Here is a 17,134-nt window from a genome sequence, read left to right as displayed (position 1 = left end):
AAAATTATTTTACACTTAATTGAAAAAATGTTGACCCTACTCCCCAATACTCCCTGACTGTTTTATGATAGGAATTATAATTTTAGGCATCAAGTAAATTTTAGAACAATGTCTACACATTCACCTAACACATGTTTAAAAAAAATGAAGATATATTGAAAGACTTTTAAAGAATTGATTTTTTAAAATATATTTTGACCAACATCACAAAATTTATATAACTGGCCCAAACTGGCAGATGATGAAATAAGCAATTAAATGTTCTACTTTCCTATATGTAAGCATTATGTGTCCAGTGGTTAGGAGCCTATTAGAATAGCATAAAAAAGAATATATAAATGTTAATAATTGATTTATCAAAAAAAAAAAAAAATTATTTCCTTCTCCTTCGGGACTTTTTTATTCTCATGTTCATAACTAAACCTAAACATAAAAAAATGCTGGCCTTATAATGAAGAAAGGGGCCTCTTTCAAAATAGATAATTTCAGGGCCAATGGGTCAGGGGTACCAGGGGGGTGCTTTGACTAAAAATAAATTAATGCTTTAAAATCTGCCATTTGATAAGCAATGGTGCCTCCTTCAAAATTTGTGAATTTCATGGCTTTTGGATTAAAACACGAACCAAATACAATCGGTGGAAAGTTGTTGCATGATACTCAGGTGACCTATAAGGCCCGTGGGCCTCTTGTTTCTTTCGGATTGAATTTTGCATTACCGGCAGGCCAAGAACATCGAAACTTGCGAAGAGGGACTAGGTTACAGCTGGAAGTGAAGGAGGACAGCGACGGCGCCCGTTATTTATTGTACACAGAGGACGTGTCCAAGACCAATTCCGGGGGGTTAAACTCAAGGAAGATGGATCCTAAGTGTGTGCGTGTGTATGAAGATTTTGAAAATCCTGAGAAATGTGTTGTTAATTTGTACAAAAAATATGCGTCATTGTGTCCAGAAAGTGGGAAAACGAATGCCTTTTATTTAAGGCCTAAAAAATATCCGACCGATGCATTATGGTTTGATGATGTTCCTGGAATTCATCCTCTCCAGAATACTGTTGCGCGTCTTTGCAAAGATGCAGGATTTACTGGCTACTTTACCAACCATTCTCTCCGTGCCACAGCTGCCACACGTCTCTATTCGGCAGGAATTGATGAACATGCAGTTAATCTCTGAAAAAACTGGCCATCGTTCACTGGCACTTCGTGGATACAAGAGAACATCGGATGATCAACTTAAAGCCGTTGACGGCATTCTGAAGTCGAAGAATATGAAACCTTCTACTTCTACATCTACATTCCCTTGTGATGTGGTTTCTACTTCGTGTGATGCTATGTCTTCTTCTTTTTGTGATGCTGTCAGTGTGTCTACTTACAAGGGGAACTCGACTGGGAGAAGTGTACATGTGAAGGCTGCAAGAAAAGTGTGTTACCATTGACATTAATTTCTAATTACAGTCAAGACTGTTATTCTGTTTAAATGAAAAAAGTTTTCATTCTCCTTTTGTCATGCACAATTATTCACAGTTTCAAAATATGCATTGTGTATATAAAACATATTAAAGTTTACTGTTTGTTAAATAATTGCATTATTTTTCTTTTGTTCTGTAGCAGTCCGATTTTGAAGGATACATTGTATCAGTACTGAGACAGTCTGATATTACGATAAATATCAGACTGCTCACTAATATCGGACTGCCACAGGTAAATTGGAATGATGTCACAGCAATGTTTTAATTTTTGATACATCATGACTGTGATGATTGATTGATTGTATGTTGTTTAACGTTCCTCTCGTGAATTTTTCAATCATATGGAGCCGCCACCACTTGCCGGTGGATAGCTACATATTTTGTCCTATACACGGCACTCAGGGCCCTTGAGCAGTGAGAGATCATTTCGTGCCAGCACCTACTGCGACACGGGGCCTCGGTTAATACGGTCTCATCCGAAGGACCAGTTTCCACGTCCCAGATTGGGATTTGAACCAGCGGCGAAAGAATTGACTGCTTACTTGAAGACTCTAGAGCAGACGCTTTAACCACTGCGCCACGTGGGCGACTTCATGACTGTGATCTAATAACCATTCTCTATCAAATTAGAGCCCACCAGAGTGGTGATGCAACAATTCCAATGACCTTACACAGAATTAGAATAAAATATAATTAAAGTAGCCAAATTTGTAAAGCAAAATACAAAGTCATGTAAACATCATGAATATATACCTTTCCTAAAATAAAAAAAATAAATTTGGCACAATTAAATTCAAAGGAATTCACAAAGCGCATCTGTCAATGAATGTTTTTGACTCTCTAAACTTAAAGCCTACATGTACATAACAAACCACACACAATGAAGTACAGGCTTGGCAGATTGATTTCGTGTTGTTTAACATCCCTCTGGAGAATTTTTCACTCATATGCCACTTGATGGTTTTCACTTAGTCGGCACTCAGGGCCGTTGAGCAGTGAGGGATCTTTTTCGTGCCAGCACCTTCTGCGATACGGGGCCTCGGTTTATACGGTCTCATTCGAGGAACCGGTTTCCACGTCCCACTGTGCGATTCGAACCTGCGACACAAAGATTGACTCCTTACATCAAAACTCTAGAGAAGCTGCTCAATCAATTGTGCCACGCGGGCGACTTTGAAGTACAGGATATGAGGTAGATATTCCAAGAAATGAACAGGCTTTTCTCATCTTGTTTCATAAAGTTCCCAACAGAAATCGCTGCATCGAAAAGTGGAATTTTCCCATGCGGTATTCTTTGAAGCTTTTAATTACCCATTTCGTCTTTTGACGATTGTTTGGATGAACTGACATAAGGAATTTCCCATGAGAATTTCGGTTTCCACCGAGAATTGTCAGTAGCATGAATTCACAACCTTCATCCATGGCGTTCAAACTTGAATGGTGAAAGATATGAAGATAACGAACAGTATTCAATATCAAAGTTTATAAAACAATAAAAGGTAGGAGCAGAACAAACACGGACACCTCTAAAACATCAAGGGTGGGATCAGGTGCCATGGAGGAGTGAGCATCCCCTGCTGACCGGTCACACCTGCCGTGGGCTTCTTGTAATGATCGGGAAATAACGGAAAAATCCGTTGTCAATTCAGTGTATTAATAATGGACTAACAATTAGTGTGAAAAACGTCAGTCAGCATTTGACTAAATGTTAAATTGTATTTGCTGGCAAGGTCATTGTATCGACCAAGGCACTTAAAAAATGATTACTTTAAACGAAACTGCTGATATTCTTGTTTCATCAACATGTTTGTCAATAATTTACCTCGTTTTAGAAATTATTCATACGTAAAGCATGCTCTTGCGTATCGAATCAACTGAGATATATAAAAGCCGTATGCAGGTGATGAAGGTACAGCATATTGCTGCATAAGTAAGGAAGGTTGACTGTAGAAAAGTTAATGTCATCACGTTTATCACAGAGCTTGGTCGTTAGATATGCGAGTATTTCTAAAGTTCAAGAAATACAGTGCGCTGTACTTTTCGAATCACGTGCTTTTCTCAATGGTCATATAAAATTGTATATTGAAATTTTGATACATTCTGCCAAACTCAGTGCATGAGAATACAGTTGAATTATGTGCTATTTACGTGAAAGTGATATATAGATCATATAGGTAACTCAGTACCTGAGAACAATGATACAAAACATAGAGTACCCTTTAACTCGTGCATCTTCAGATATGTATCAAACTCTGGGGACAAACCCCTCGTCTGATATCTGAAGATACACTTGTTAAAAGGTTCTCTATATATTAAACCATTTATACACCGGGGCCGCGTCCTCATGGCGATTGCACAGCGTCCTTAAAAAAAACAAAACGCCGAGGTGAGCGCAGTAGAGTCTCCTACAGCGCAGTGAGAACGCGGCGAGATCGCCACTGAAAGACCCTGTTCGAACTATTTTGAAATAAAAGTATTTAATTTTTTTAAATTGAGAACTGCACATGGGGGAATTATTACACATGTACGATTATTATTCTATAATTATACTAACTTAGTATTTACAATAGTGAACAGAACGTACCCAAACATTAAATATTTCCCTGTATATGACCAGAAATAAAACTGTTAATAAAACTTTGATATGTTTTTTTTTTATTTTAATTATTATGATCTTGTTATAATCTTGTCTTACAGTCAATTTTAAATCAATATGAGCAGTATGTTTCAGGAAAACGAATCCATTTAAATTTTTATTATGTATATGTATAATAGCCCATAAAATCGGTCAACCTTTAGAGAAACTCATTTTAAATAGTCCAGCAAAAATAACATGGAACGGTCAAGGTCTTCCATTTTGAAAGGGGGCATGGTAAAATGAAATATAATGAATATATTGCCCTTTAATATGATCAATATGCATTTTTGAAGCAGATATATGTAAAATAAATTACCTTTAAATTTTTTGTAGACATTTATATTTTGGGGCACTAGATTCTTCTGACAAAATTTAGGAGAGGGTACCGACATAGCACGGCCCCTGTTAAAAATGGAAACCCATTTTGTGAAATCAAGAAAAATTATCCAAGAGTTTACTAGTCCGATTAAATTTCCACAACCTTTTTTTTAATTATTTTTAAAAGTAAATAAGCGTGCAAGAGTACCAAAGAAAAATTTTGAAGTAGAGGTTAATAAAACGTGCCAATCTTTCTCTCGATTTAGACTCAAGTTCTTGAAGTTTGGCAATATGACTGACCATGTAAATGCACTTGCGTTCATTATTTAATCGCCAATCCTCTTAAAGTAAGAAAAGACTTCACTCAGCGTTAAAGATGTTTTTACAGTGCATGTACATATTGTGTATTGCTATACCATTCTGGCACACAATCAATGTATCAAAAATATTTAAGTAGAAAATCCAAGACAAAGTGTTTAAACCAACAGTGATTTGGCATTAATCCGAGTGTTAGACCCGGTTTTCTCGTAATCCGTTTATGTTTAATTTAGGTATTGTTCCCTCTGACCTGAATTTAAAAATTTTAATTCAATATTAGAGTGAAACCTGATCAGTTCAAACGTCGTAATGGTAAGATTTTTTAATTCCAATTTTTAGAAAATTTTAAGCATTTTATATTCATTTTTGAAATATCCTATTTAAAACAATGAGCAAGAACTAGAGAAAGACTATAATATAATTAAAATTCGTGTATTAATATGTAATATCTTATTTTGAATTTTTAATGTAATAAATTTAATTTCTTAAACTTCTTAATATGGATTAAAAATTGTTATTTTTCCTCTTTTAAAAATTATATCAGCGATTTTTTTTTTATTATATTAATTTATTTGAAACACAAAGAAAGTCATAAAAGGGGGGGTTTAAGAATCAATGGAATACGGAAATATTGGAAATAATGATAAAAAAGGAAAATCATAAAAATAATTACATGTACACTGTACTTAAAAACATGTACATGAAGTATCTATCAACTATGACTATAGGCGAACAAGTAATTTTAAAATAGTAAAGAATATAGAAAGGATTTCAGGAACTGACTAATCATTAAATAAATTATAGAGCACCAAGATAACTTTTTTAGGAACCGAATTATACTTTTTAAAAATAAACGTGTAATTTACATTCTCGCAGTCCTCTTACTGTTTTACTGGGAATTTGCGGATATAAATATAACTATCAAATTATTATTTCAGATATTGAAGGCTAAAATTCGCTACGCTTTTTTTTTAAATTTTAGACTATATTATAATTTTATATATTTAAATATATTTCAATAGAGACGAATACCTTCATGTATGTACGAGGGCCGTTCAAAAATTACGCGGACTGTGCTGTTATTTACTCTTCCAGACGTCATATAGTTATGAAATTCACAGAAATATGTATCTTAAAGATTCCAATAAATTTTGGGCAAAATTTCTGTATTTTAAAAAAATTCTACGAAAATAATAGGTATGTTAATATCGCTGATGGAGAGGTACGGAGCACGACAAAAAATTTGAAGCAAAAGCATGCGGAATCCAAAATTTCACTCATTAATTTTCTATAATTCGAGATATTTTTCGAAAATTTTCTCAAATGTATCTTTAAATTGTTCCATTATTATGTATTTAGATTTCTGACGTGATATTTGAAGTACTTACAGAAATATAGTGATTTTTCTCTGATGCGATTCCCGTGAAAACGACTGTGAAAATGACGTCTCCTGAATTGACGGCGCACCACACTTTTATTAAATTATGTGTAATGCTCGAGATATCACCAACATACATCCAAAATATGCATATTAAAACATGTAGTTAACTAGGGTATTCGTGACATTCGTCCACAAATAGCAAATTGAAATTTTAGAACGTTAGACCTCTGTAAAAAGGCCATACGGTACACTATACGGGAGGACGGGAAGAAGATTATCGACGAAAACTTTATCCGGACTGTAAAGAACGTGATTGAGGGTCACCGATATCACACTTTATCTCATAAATACCTGTAGTTTTTGGATTTAGAACAAAAAAGAATATTCTTTACTTGTTTAATAGATTTTAAGCTTGACAAGAAATGGTGTTCGGATGTTGAGTAGATAAGGCAACTCAAACTGTACAGGTACTCTTGGGAAAATGTTGAGAAAATGAAAGCTCATTTCAATCACATATTTTTTTATAATGCCTTTGACGTTGAAGATTTTGCTGCTCCGTGACTTAATGATATGTCCTGAAAAATCACTCAAAATTGATACTAATTTACAACATTTTGATATGAAATTTTGAAGACCATATAAGTAAATATTCTTTTATATTATGTGTGACATTTTGCCCGATTGTATCGTCAAATATTTTTTCTGTGCAACAAGTCCGCGTAATTTTTGAACGGCCCTCGTATTAGCTGTAGAATAAAAGTCTTAATGAATGCTGTAACCTAACCCGGAAACATGCTTTTCTTAATCATGCAAGATACTACTAGTACTCCAAATGATATTTTTATTTGATTTGATAGATGTACATATACATTACTTTATTTATTATTTTATCTATTTATTTATTTCAACATATTAATTAATTTTTTACTGGATGCCTTTAAATTGTCAAATTGATGAACACATCAATACAACAATGGTGACTCTGGTTATGTTTTTCTATTTCACATTTCGCTTTGGAAAACTGTACAAGAATTTTGTTCGCAGCGTTCCGCTAGCTAAAAAATAAAAATAAACACATGATAAGAAATACCTTTTTAAATTCTCCATTTTCAAAGAAGACATATATACATTACAGGGGATATGATTTTCTTTTCTCACTTATCATAACACATTCGGAAAAGGTTGGTTTTGCTCGGGGTGGCGTGAGTTAGTGTTGGACACTTATTTATCCAATCTATTTTTAGGCGTGTTTCCTCCCCGGTGGGGCCCGGGTCCTTGTTGTGGTGACTTTGATTGTGACTATAGCAAATGGACAGCTGTTCACCAACCACCGAGGACGTAAGTTAAAAATACAATCATTAGTAAGACATGTTTAGGAATCTAAACACTTCTCAATTATAAAGTATTTAGAGACACTTGTTTTGTAAACTTGCAAAAAATGAACATGTACTTATGCAGAAAAAAATTAAAATTGTAACTAGTAACAATGAGACTTTTAAAGCTATACCAATTCTAATTGTAAAGGCATTTTGGTGTATCTATCTGTTCTCTTTTTTCCTAGCTTGGAACATAGTCTTCAAGCTTCCGTATAACAATAAACCCAGTGGATACAGCAGCATCATCGATTTATGGAAAGCCTCTGGTCACATGAACGGCGAGGATGTTGATGCTATGACCGACTTCAGTACCTCCTCCAAAATTTACAAATCAAAATGGCTTGACGACTGGGAAACTAGGAGTTTCTCCGCGGTAAGAGAGAGAGAGAATGTAAATTTGGAATGATATGTTTTAAAAAATTATAACTATTCTGTACAGGGAGTAAAATCCATTTTTTTGTCTTTCTTTATAATTTTGTCAAAATTCTATTTTATTTAGCTATCAACTGTTTGTAAACGGGGTGGCTTCAGTGTTCTCAATTAATTTCCTATAGACATATAGTAGTTTTCCAGTCTTTATGTCTCAAAACTGATAAAAGCATATTTGATCAATTTTAAACTAAGACAGGGTATTGACAAATGTGTTGAAGCAACAGAGCTTTAAATATTGTTTAAAGTCAGTATATTGCAAATTCTTTGAAGCTTATATGATTTTGTTTGTAAATACATGTACTACCTATTGTTGCGTATTACATCTTTTTAAATTGTTAGTTGTATCATTTTTTTTCAAATAAACTTGACTACGAATTTTTATTATGATTAAAAGGGGCAAACTGATGGGCCTTTTCGGTCGATGCAGTGTATTTTTAGGTTATGTCCTCGATTTGCGGACGCTCGATCTGTGGATTTGTGTATCTGAAAGTGTAAAAGGATTGTAATGAAAATAATATCAGTTAATAGATCATTAACTCTTTCAAAACGGAAAAAGGTTTATGTGAGGGATTAGGTTAATCCTGTATTAGCCTCCGTTACACACATAGAAAACTTATGAAACTCACCCTCGTCCTTCATTATTTATGCATATAATTATATGTTTTCACATTGTTCCGAAATAAAAAGCATAAACAACAATATTAAATGAAATAAATGAATATTAAGTAGTTCAAGCACTTTTAATATAACTGTTAAGAAATTATCAAGTCGTCTGGCCATATTTGTACTAAGAAATATTTCTTTTGAATCCTTAAACGAATTCATGTGATTTGGCAGCATGTCAATTTTTCAAAGCAACGAACTTTTAAAATAGCAAATTCTTAGATATTGTGATGTAATCTAAATTCTTAATTTCTATAAAATAATTACGTGTTTTAAAGTACTGACTCCGCGAAGGGCAACTTTCAATGACAGTGACAACATACGAAATACTATATAGTATTTGTGCAGCAGGCCCCAATATCGTATTGTTTTCCCAAATTTTTTTTATTAAAATCGAGAATTTTGTTTTATGACTATTCTTTCAGAACACCACATTTTCTATTTTAATAAAAAGAATTGTGGGAAGACAGAAACTATGGAGAACTGTTATGGTCACTATAGCTCCTTATTTTGTATATTTTGCTGAGGTATCAGTCATATTAATAGAACTTCGAAATTTCTTGTTCTATAGTTCAAAATTTTAGCAAATTTTGTTCATGAACCCCCTGATTTCTAATATATTTTGATTCTAGGTATTTTCTAAATAAATGAAAAAATAAGATGAAAAGATCAATTCGCGACCATACCTTTTGTAAAGACATTAAAAAATTTTCATTGAAATCAATGTCTTGTCAGATTCCCGCAATTTCAAGCGACATATATATATTTCTCAAAAATATGCCAACCAACCTATCTCTTCAAAATTATTTTTTTTTCAAAACAAAAAAAATTTATATATTATATTTTCCCTATTAAATAAATATGTGAATTACATCAAGATTCTGAATCATCTTGAGTGGTTCGATACCTCAAACTGTCAGACAAGGGAACAAAACCTCGAGGGTAATAACGAATCGGGAAAAGTGAAATTAAAGATACGTATAAAAATTACTGAAGAATCATGACTTTACCGAAATTACTTATAATATTCTTTATAAGAAATTTCTTCATGATAAAACAATAAAACCAGCATAGAAAAGTGTTTCTATTTTTTTTTTCAAATTAAGCGATATGTGCAATTAGTGAAAACACTAGCTATAGATATCAGTCCAGCAAGTTTGTCTTTGTTTGCAGGTGCGATTGTCCGCCTATAAAAACAGCAAGGAAGTAGCCTTTATTACATTTAACAGTATGGGCAAGGGGAAAAATGAATGGTTGGACTGCAATAACATCATCGACTCCTCGTACACCGACGTCACATCCCAATCCAAAAACTACTGCCAGATGGAGTAAGACAATTTCTTACTGCTTAGATCTTATCTAGTACATGTAATTTGTAGGGTTTAGAGCTAAAAATTGAGTAAGCTTTGGTATACCAATCACAATTTACGAGTACTTTTTGTTGTATCTATCTAGCTTTGCATTTGGAAATGAGGGTGCTGAGTGTTATCAGCTTTCAGCCCGGATTCTAATACTGCGTTTTCCCAGAATGCCTTACCGTTAATTTGAACATGCGCATTTGCGTAAAAGAAAGACAACCTATAAGAGCGCTTGCAACAACTTTGATTGTGAGCTTTTAAATACCAATTTTGTATATTTGCTTCTCTTTAAAGAATTTTTTTCTTCAGGTCGGATAAGAAAATAAACTTTAATGTATCCTGAAATATAAAACAAACGCTTTTTATCAGAATCTGAATGTGCAACATTGATGTATCTTATCACATCACTAAAAGTCAACCTGTTATTTCGTGTTTTCTCCTATATGATGAAAGTATTTATTGTGATCCATTGTGACAAAAGTAGCTTGAAGGAAAACAACGTATTGGTGAATTTGAAGACTTCTTTGAAATTCTTTTAGGGGACTTTTTATGATAAACATATGATAATCAGATTATTATGTCTAAATATTACAAAGATAGTCCTGCTACAGTAACTGAATAAAAAATATTTTCTTCCAAAATAATCACTCATTATAATCACAATAAACCTTGTTTTGAAACCCTTCAGTTATGGAAGTAACCAAGAAAGAAACTTCTTCGTCAACCATAACTATGGCGGCTGTCCGAGCGATTACGGTTGGTTTATGATGAAGGACTTTAATGCCCTCAGCGGATGTTCTGAATGGGATCAGGTGACGGGAAAACCCTACTTCCTGTATGCTGGCGGCACCACTATGGTGAACTGGGCTACCGGTATATATATACAGCTTGCATACAAATGTTGATAAGGCTTTTTAGTTTCTGCTCATACAATGTCAAATGATTCAGCTAAGTAACTTACCAATACTTTTAACAGTATACATCACAATTACAGTTGTAAAGACGTAATTCATTTCTTTTCATATTGATTTTTACAGGAAACAAACAAACAGCTGACTGCATGGTCGTCTCCGTTATGGGTGAGTTCTAAAGAATTTCAGAAGGTGCTACGCACTCTTAGGCAATATTGACAGCTCGTACATTCAATTCAATATAAAAAATTAAAGACATGTTATATTTTTTTAAGTTTAAAACTAATTTCATTCAGTAAAGAGCACTTTGCAAAATAACACATTTCCGGTAAGACACATGTGAGTATGGCATGGGAACTATTTTTCAGCTTGGGACATGGTGTTCAAGGCCGTCCAGGGCGTTGTTCCCCCTCAGGGAGGGCTCCGCCAGCTGTGGACGTCCAGCGACACTCTGAATAGTGACAACCCCTCGGCACAGACCCTGACCCGCGCCCCTAATCTGGTCTACAAGTCAGCTAACGTGGAGAAATGGCAGAGCATACCCGGATTCTTCATTGAGAGCGTAGGGATTTCTTCTTGTTTCACGGATTTATAACCAAGTTAAACAATATACTAGTAGTCGTTCTTTTTTCCAAGTGCATTATTTTTCAATATTATACTTTCATGAAAATTAGTTGAATCTGATTGGTCGAGAAACATTTGTTAAAATACATTATTATATGATTGAATAATTTCCTTCTCTCTGATTGGCTGAGATCCAACTATGTTACAAAAATACTACGTTGTATTGACCTGCACGTGACGTTCCAGGTGAATACAAGGATTTATTTCCTCTACATTGATCTAAAAATAGATTGGGAAATTCCAAATTGATACAAATTGTTTTGGAAAGCTATTTAAATGACTATGACTTTTTTTCATGTGAACAAAACATAATCGAATATATATTTTCGAGTGAGTGTGGTAAGAGGGGATGCAGGAAACCCTCTCTAACACTTTTACTGAACAACAATTTTACTGTTTGGCAGTTAGTTTTCCCTGATAATACTCCTTCCTTTCAAAATCTATCCTATAAAAAAGACTAACGTTATATTTTTTTTTCATGGCAACTAAAATTGATTTAAAAAAAACCTTCAAATTGATACGACTGGTAAGGTTTATTTACATTCTAATTATGCTTCTCTCTTGTATTTGGCTAGGACTTAATTAAATGCAAACAAGTAATGAGCTGTATCATTTTATCAGTGAATCATATAATAAAACAATTATTGCTGTTTTTTTCGGTCAAAACAATGATTTAGCCATCTTCGAAGTACAATATTCACCTCGCCCTTCGGGCTTGATGAAAATTGTACTCCTCAGATGGCTAAATCATTGTAATAATTGTATACTATTACCCGCTGAATAATGAAGCCACGCCCTCCAGCGTAGCAACAGTCAACAGTGCTTGACGACGGGTGATATTCCAAAAATAGCGACTGCGCAGAATTTATGCACTGTTATATATATTTGTATAAAACATTCAGTATAATATAATAAATATTGCATGTAGTTGAGTGTAACATTGAAAATTTTCACCCCTAGAAAACCATTTTCAACCGAGGCGCAGCCGAGGGTTGACAATGGTTTTCTTGGGGTGAAAATTTTCAATGTTACACTCAACTACATGCAATATTTATATATTGTTTAAGAAAACACGTTTCACAAAATTATTGTATACATTTGTATGTGTATTTAACATACTACTTTAGAGGTAAAATCGTTTTCAGTGTATGAATTTTGTTGGAATTTTAGGTAAAATACGCATTCTTTACGAATGGTAAAGAGGTCGCCTATATTATCTTTGACGGCCGTGACACGGACAAAAATGGCTGGTACAATGACGACCGTATCCTGTACTCAAGATGGACGGACATTATTGGCTACACCAAAGTAGGATCATCCATTGATGGGTAAGTTTATAGCAGAGTTCTTCAATATTAACGACTGCATTCTAAAAGGCTAAAAATCGAACAGTAATTGGAACCAGAAGTCTACTGGTTTGTACTTATAACAAAAGAAGAGAAAAGAAGCCATTGCCATCAGACCAAATATGTAGGAGGAGTAGCTTTTTAAAGGAATATCGTAGAAATTTCTATTTTTAGTAACCATGGCAACACCGTTCATCGAAATCAAAAACCAATGCACTAAATTATGTGTCATAGTGTAGACCACTTGTCTGACAAATTTTATTGAAATCAGACCAAAACTGTAGGAGGAGTAGGGATTTAAAGGAATTTCGCAGAAATTTCTATTTTTAGAAATGGCAAAACCCGATCTATAGTGTAGACCACTTGTCTGACAAATTTTATTGAAATCAGACCAAAACTGTAGGAGGAGTAGGGATTTAAAGGAATTTCGCAGAAATTTCTATTTTTAGTAACCACGGCAATACCGTTAATCGAAATCAACAATCGATGCACTAAATTATGTATCTTAGTGTAGTCTACTTGTGTGCCTAGTTATATTGAAATCAGACAAAAACTGTTGGGGGAGTAGGGTTTTAAAGGAATTTCACAGAAATTTCTATTTTTAGTAACCATGGCAACAGCGTTCATTGAAATCAAAACCCGATGCACTAAATTATGTGTCATAGTGTAGTCTACTTGTCTGACAGATTTTATTGAAATCAGACCAAAACTGTAGAAGGAGCAGCGTTTTAAAGGAATTTCACAGAAATTTCTATTTTTAGTAACCATGGCAACACCCTTCATCGAAATCAAAAACCGATGCACTACGTTATGTATCTTAAAGTAGTGTACTTGTGTGCCAAGTTATATTGAAATCAGACTAAAACTGTAGGAGGAGTAGCATTTTGAAAAATTGTTTACAGACAGACGGACATACAGACAGCTAGACAGACGGACGGACGACGGACACCTTCCTATCGCATAAGCTCTTCTGGTCCTGACTAGTAGAGCTGACCAGAAGTCTCTGTCGAGACTGTAGCTCTACTGGTTTGTACTTATAACAAAGGATGAGAAAAGAAGCCATTGCCATCAGACCAAAACTGTAGAAGGAGTAGCGTTTTAAAGGAATTTCACAGACATTTTTATTTTTAGTAACAATGGCAACACTGTTTATCGAAATCAAAAACCGATGCACTATATAATGTATCTTAGTGTAGTCTACTTGTGTGCCAAGTTATATTGAAATCAGACCAAAACTGTAGAAGGAGTAGCGTTTTAAAGGAATTTCACAGAAATTTCTATTTTTAGTAACAATGGCAACACCGTTCATCGAAATAAAAAACCGATGCACGATTTTATGTACCTTAGTGTTGTCTACTTGTGTGCCAAGAAATATTGAAATCGACCAAAAATGTAGAAGGATTAGCGTTTTAAAGGAATTTCACAGAAATTTCTATTTTTAGTAACCAACCATGGCAATGCACACTGTTCATCAAAGCTCTAGTCTAAGTGTAAAAGCTCAATTCAAGTATATGTATTTTACATTTTGTGCATGGAAATTTGATTTAGAGAATTCGAAATTAACAAATGTTAAAGAGTAATGCCCATATACTAGCTTGCGTCAAATATATATATAGAAAGGAAATTGCCCCCCCCCCCCGGCTAATTTCCCCAGTATCTGGAAGTCAAAAACCTAGTGAAAATAAGTTGCTGGTCATCCTAATATATTTTCGCAATAAGTTAAATGAGGAATAAAATTAAATTTTGCGTTTATCAAAATATTTATATTCGATGCACTATTTTAAGTATTATCCAACCTTTTTAAAAGAAACTTTTTCAAAAATTAGCTTAAAAACGTGTTTTTCCATATATTAATTAATCGTCTACTTGTATGCTAAGTTATATAAAAATCAGACCAAAACTGTAGGAGGAGTAGCATTTTGAAAAATTGTTTACAGACAGACGGACAGCTAGACAGACAGACAGATGGACGGACGACGAACACCTTACTATCGCATAAGTTCTTCTGGTCTCTGACCAGTAGAGCTAAAAATGAGGAGACGTGTAATACTTCATTTTATAAAAACAAACCTCATCTTAAGACTGTAAGCATAGTATCGCCTTATTTCTGTCAGATACATTGAATTTTTTATCACTTCACACTCTACTTACATGTTAACACAACTGTGCCTCGGGAAATTAATTAAGCGCCATATGTTTCTCTTGAAAAAACACATTTACATGTATAACAAGGAATTAATATTTTACAGTTAAATGTACAAATGAAATCGAAAGATGAACAGTAATTATTTTCAAAAGTCCTTTTCAACGTTACAAATTATATTTAGATCCAATAAACCTCGGAAAACAAGGTGGGATCAGGTACCATAAAGGACGAACCATCCCCTGTAGAAAAGCACACATTTTAAAAATGCTTTAAATATGTACAGATACGCTTCATGCACTTCGAGGTTGGCTGGATAAATAATAATTATATTTCTTGACTTATTGTTTAAATATTTTTATACAGGGATGATTTGCATGTTGGGAAGCATCCTAGCAAAAATCAAACTTTATTGACGAAATACATCCGTAAATTATGCGTTTGTTTTTCTTTTGAATGTAAAAATGTTCGGATAGGAAACATTTGCCCCTTTTCTATGGACCTGGGATATTCATATATTACCGGGTATATTATTTTTATTTTCTATAAGTGAGCTCAGAACAAATCTATATAGAATCATGTTTTCAGTGACGGAACCAGGCGTTTTTGTGTGTGGAAAGAACATGGAGGTTGTCCAAACGATAAAGCCTGGATGGCCATTCTGGACTCCTCGGACACAGCCCAACATTGCTCATGGGACAAAAACGTTCAAAGCCGACCATATTTCTTGTACAGCAAGAAATCAACTTGGGCCCTTTGTGAGTCGAGTGAGTATATGTTAAAGGGAGGATGGAATTCTTTTGCATCTTTTATTGTATATGAAAATTATCGCATGACTATAAATTATAAATTTTCAAAGGTATGATCATTAAGCATCTTTTTCAGACAATGCATGGAATAGTGCCGAATTCCCTGCAGCGGAGACAGCTGCTATTTTTATCAAAGGTACATACATTTTTTAATATAAAAAGTTTAAATTTGCAAATATGGAGCGCTCTGATTTATTTATGTTTTACTTGTTGTACCATTTCACTAGAAATGAAACATCTGGTACATTTTCAAATTGATAAATACTTTTTCGTTTTACTTTTCTTTGAACTTTCCTATTGCACTATCGGAAAATATATTAGGTACATGTATATGTAGAATTCACATCATCTCGGGCCCTTCCGTCAGATGTGAAAGAAAAGTAAATCGAAAAATTTTTATCAATATATTTAAATACTGTTCACCGCCAAATTTAAAGTTTTCATTTGAAATGCATTGTTAAATGATGATCAAGTTTACAGACAGATATTATTATAAATCATGAGAAAAATGCAAATGCAATTGTTTTGTATACAGGGCATCCCCTACTTATTTTTACCACAAGGTACCTCTCATTTTCAGGCACCCCCACTTCAAGCTCGTATTTTGTTTATATACCGGGTATTAATCATTAACCTACTTTAAAATGATATTGTTTGCTTCAAAAGACTTTTTTTCTTGTCAGTTAAATCGTTTCAGACATCTCTGGTTGAGTCTCTTAATTGTAAACCACTTATTTATTCCTCGAAAATAACATCGATACATTTTAAGACTTATTGGGTTACAACTTTCGGTTGGGGGTAGGATAAAACCAGAGGTTTCCGAGTATTCGCATATCCATTCCGAGGTCTCGGGTGTTATCATTCCCCTAACAAAAAATACTATAGTAAACTATACTTAACTATAGTTTTCACCATAGTAAATAAAAGTTCCAAAGTTTTCACCATGATAGTAATTCGAAGTTCCAAAGTTTTCACCATAGTAAATCAAAGTTCCAAAGTTTTCATTATAGTAAATCAAAGTTCCAAAGTTTTCACCATAGTATATCAAAGTTTTTACAATAGTAAATCGAAGTTCCAAAGTTTCCAGCATAATAAATCAAAGTTCCAAAGTTTTCACTACAGTAAATCAAAGTTCCAAAGTTTTCACCAAAGTCTATCAAAGTTCCAAAGTTTTTAGTATAGTAAATCAAAGTTCCAAAGTTTTCATCATAGTAAATCAAAGTTCCAAAGTTTTAACTTTGGTACTATAGTTAATGATAGTAAACTATAGTTAACTATAGTTTACTATTATATATAGTATTTTTTGTTAGGGTCATTTGTAACCACAACCGGAAATTTGTATCCCAATAAA

At 33.7% G+C, this 17,134-nt stretch overlaps 1 protein-coding gene across 1 annotated transcript; it reads left to right on the top strand.

Moving 5' to 3' along the window:
- Positions 1 to 1,070: 1,070 nt before the first annotated feature.
- On the top strand, positions 1,071 to 15,919 carry LOC134266124 (uncharacterized; the record flags this gene model as incomplete). Its single annotated transcript, XM_062748371.1, has 11 exons — positions 1,071 to 1,418; positions 1,606 to 1,698; positions 7,366 to 7,459; positions 7,683 to 7,870; positions 9,766 to 9,920; positions 10,639 to 10,823; positions 10,988 to 11,029; positions 11,230 to 11,423; positions 12,656 to 12,813; positions 15,563 to 15,741; positions 15,860 to 15,919. Coding segments are annotated over exons 1-11 (1,696 nt in total), but the record flags the coding sequence as incomplete, so codon positions are not given.
- Between the last annotated feature and the right edge of the window lie 1,215 nt (positions 15,920 to 17,134).

This window comes from Saccostrea cucullata, unplaced genomic scaffold, assembly GCF_032062105.1.
Source record: "Saccostrea cucullata isolate Sc308-1 unplaced genomic scaffold, CSIRO_AGI_Scuc_v1 ctg292, whole genome shotgun sequence".
Taxonomy (NCBI): domain Eukaryota; kingdom Metazoa; phylum Mollusca; class Bivalvia; order Ostreida; family Ostreidae; genus Saccostrea; species Saccostrea cuccullata.
This window is presented reverse-complemented; position numbering and strand designations above follow the sequence as displayed.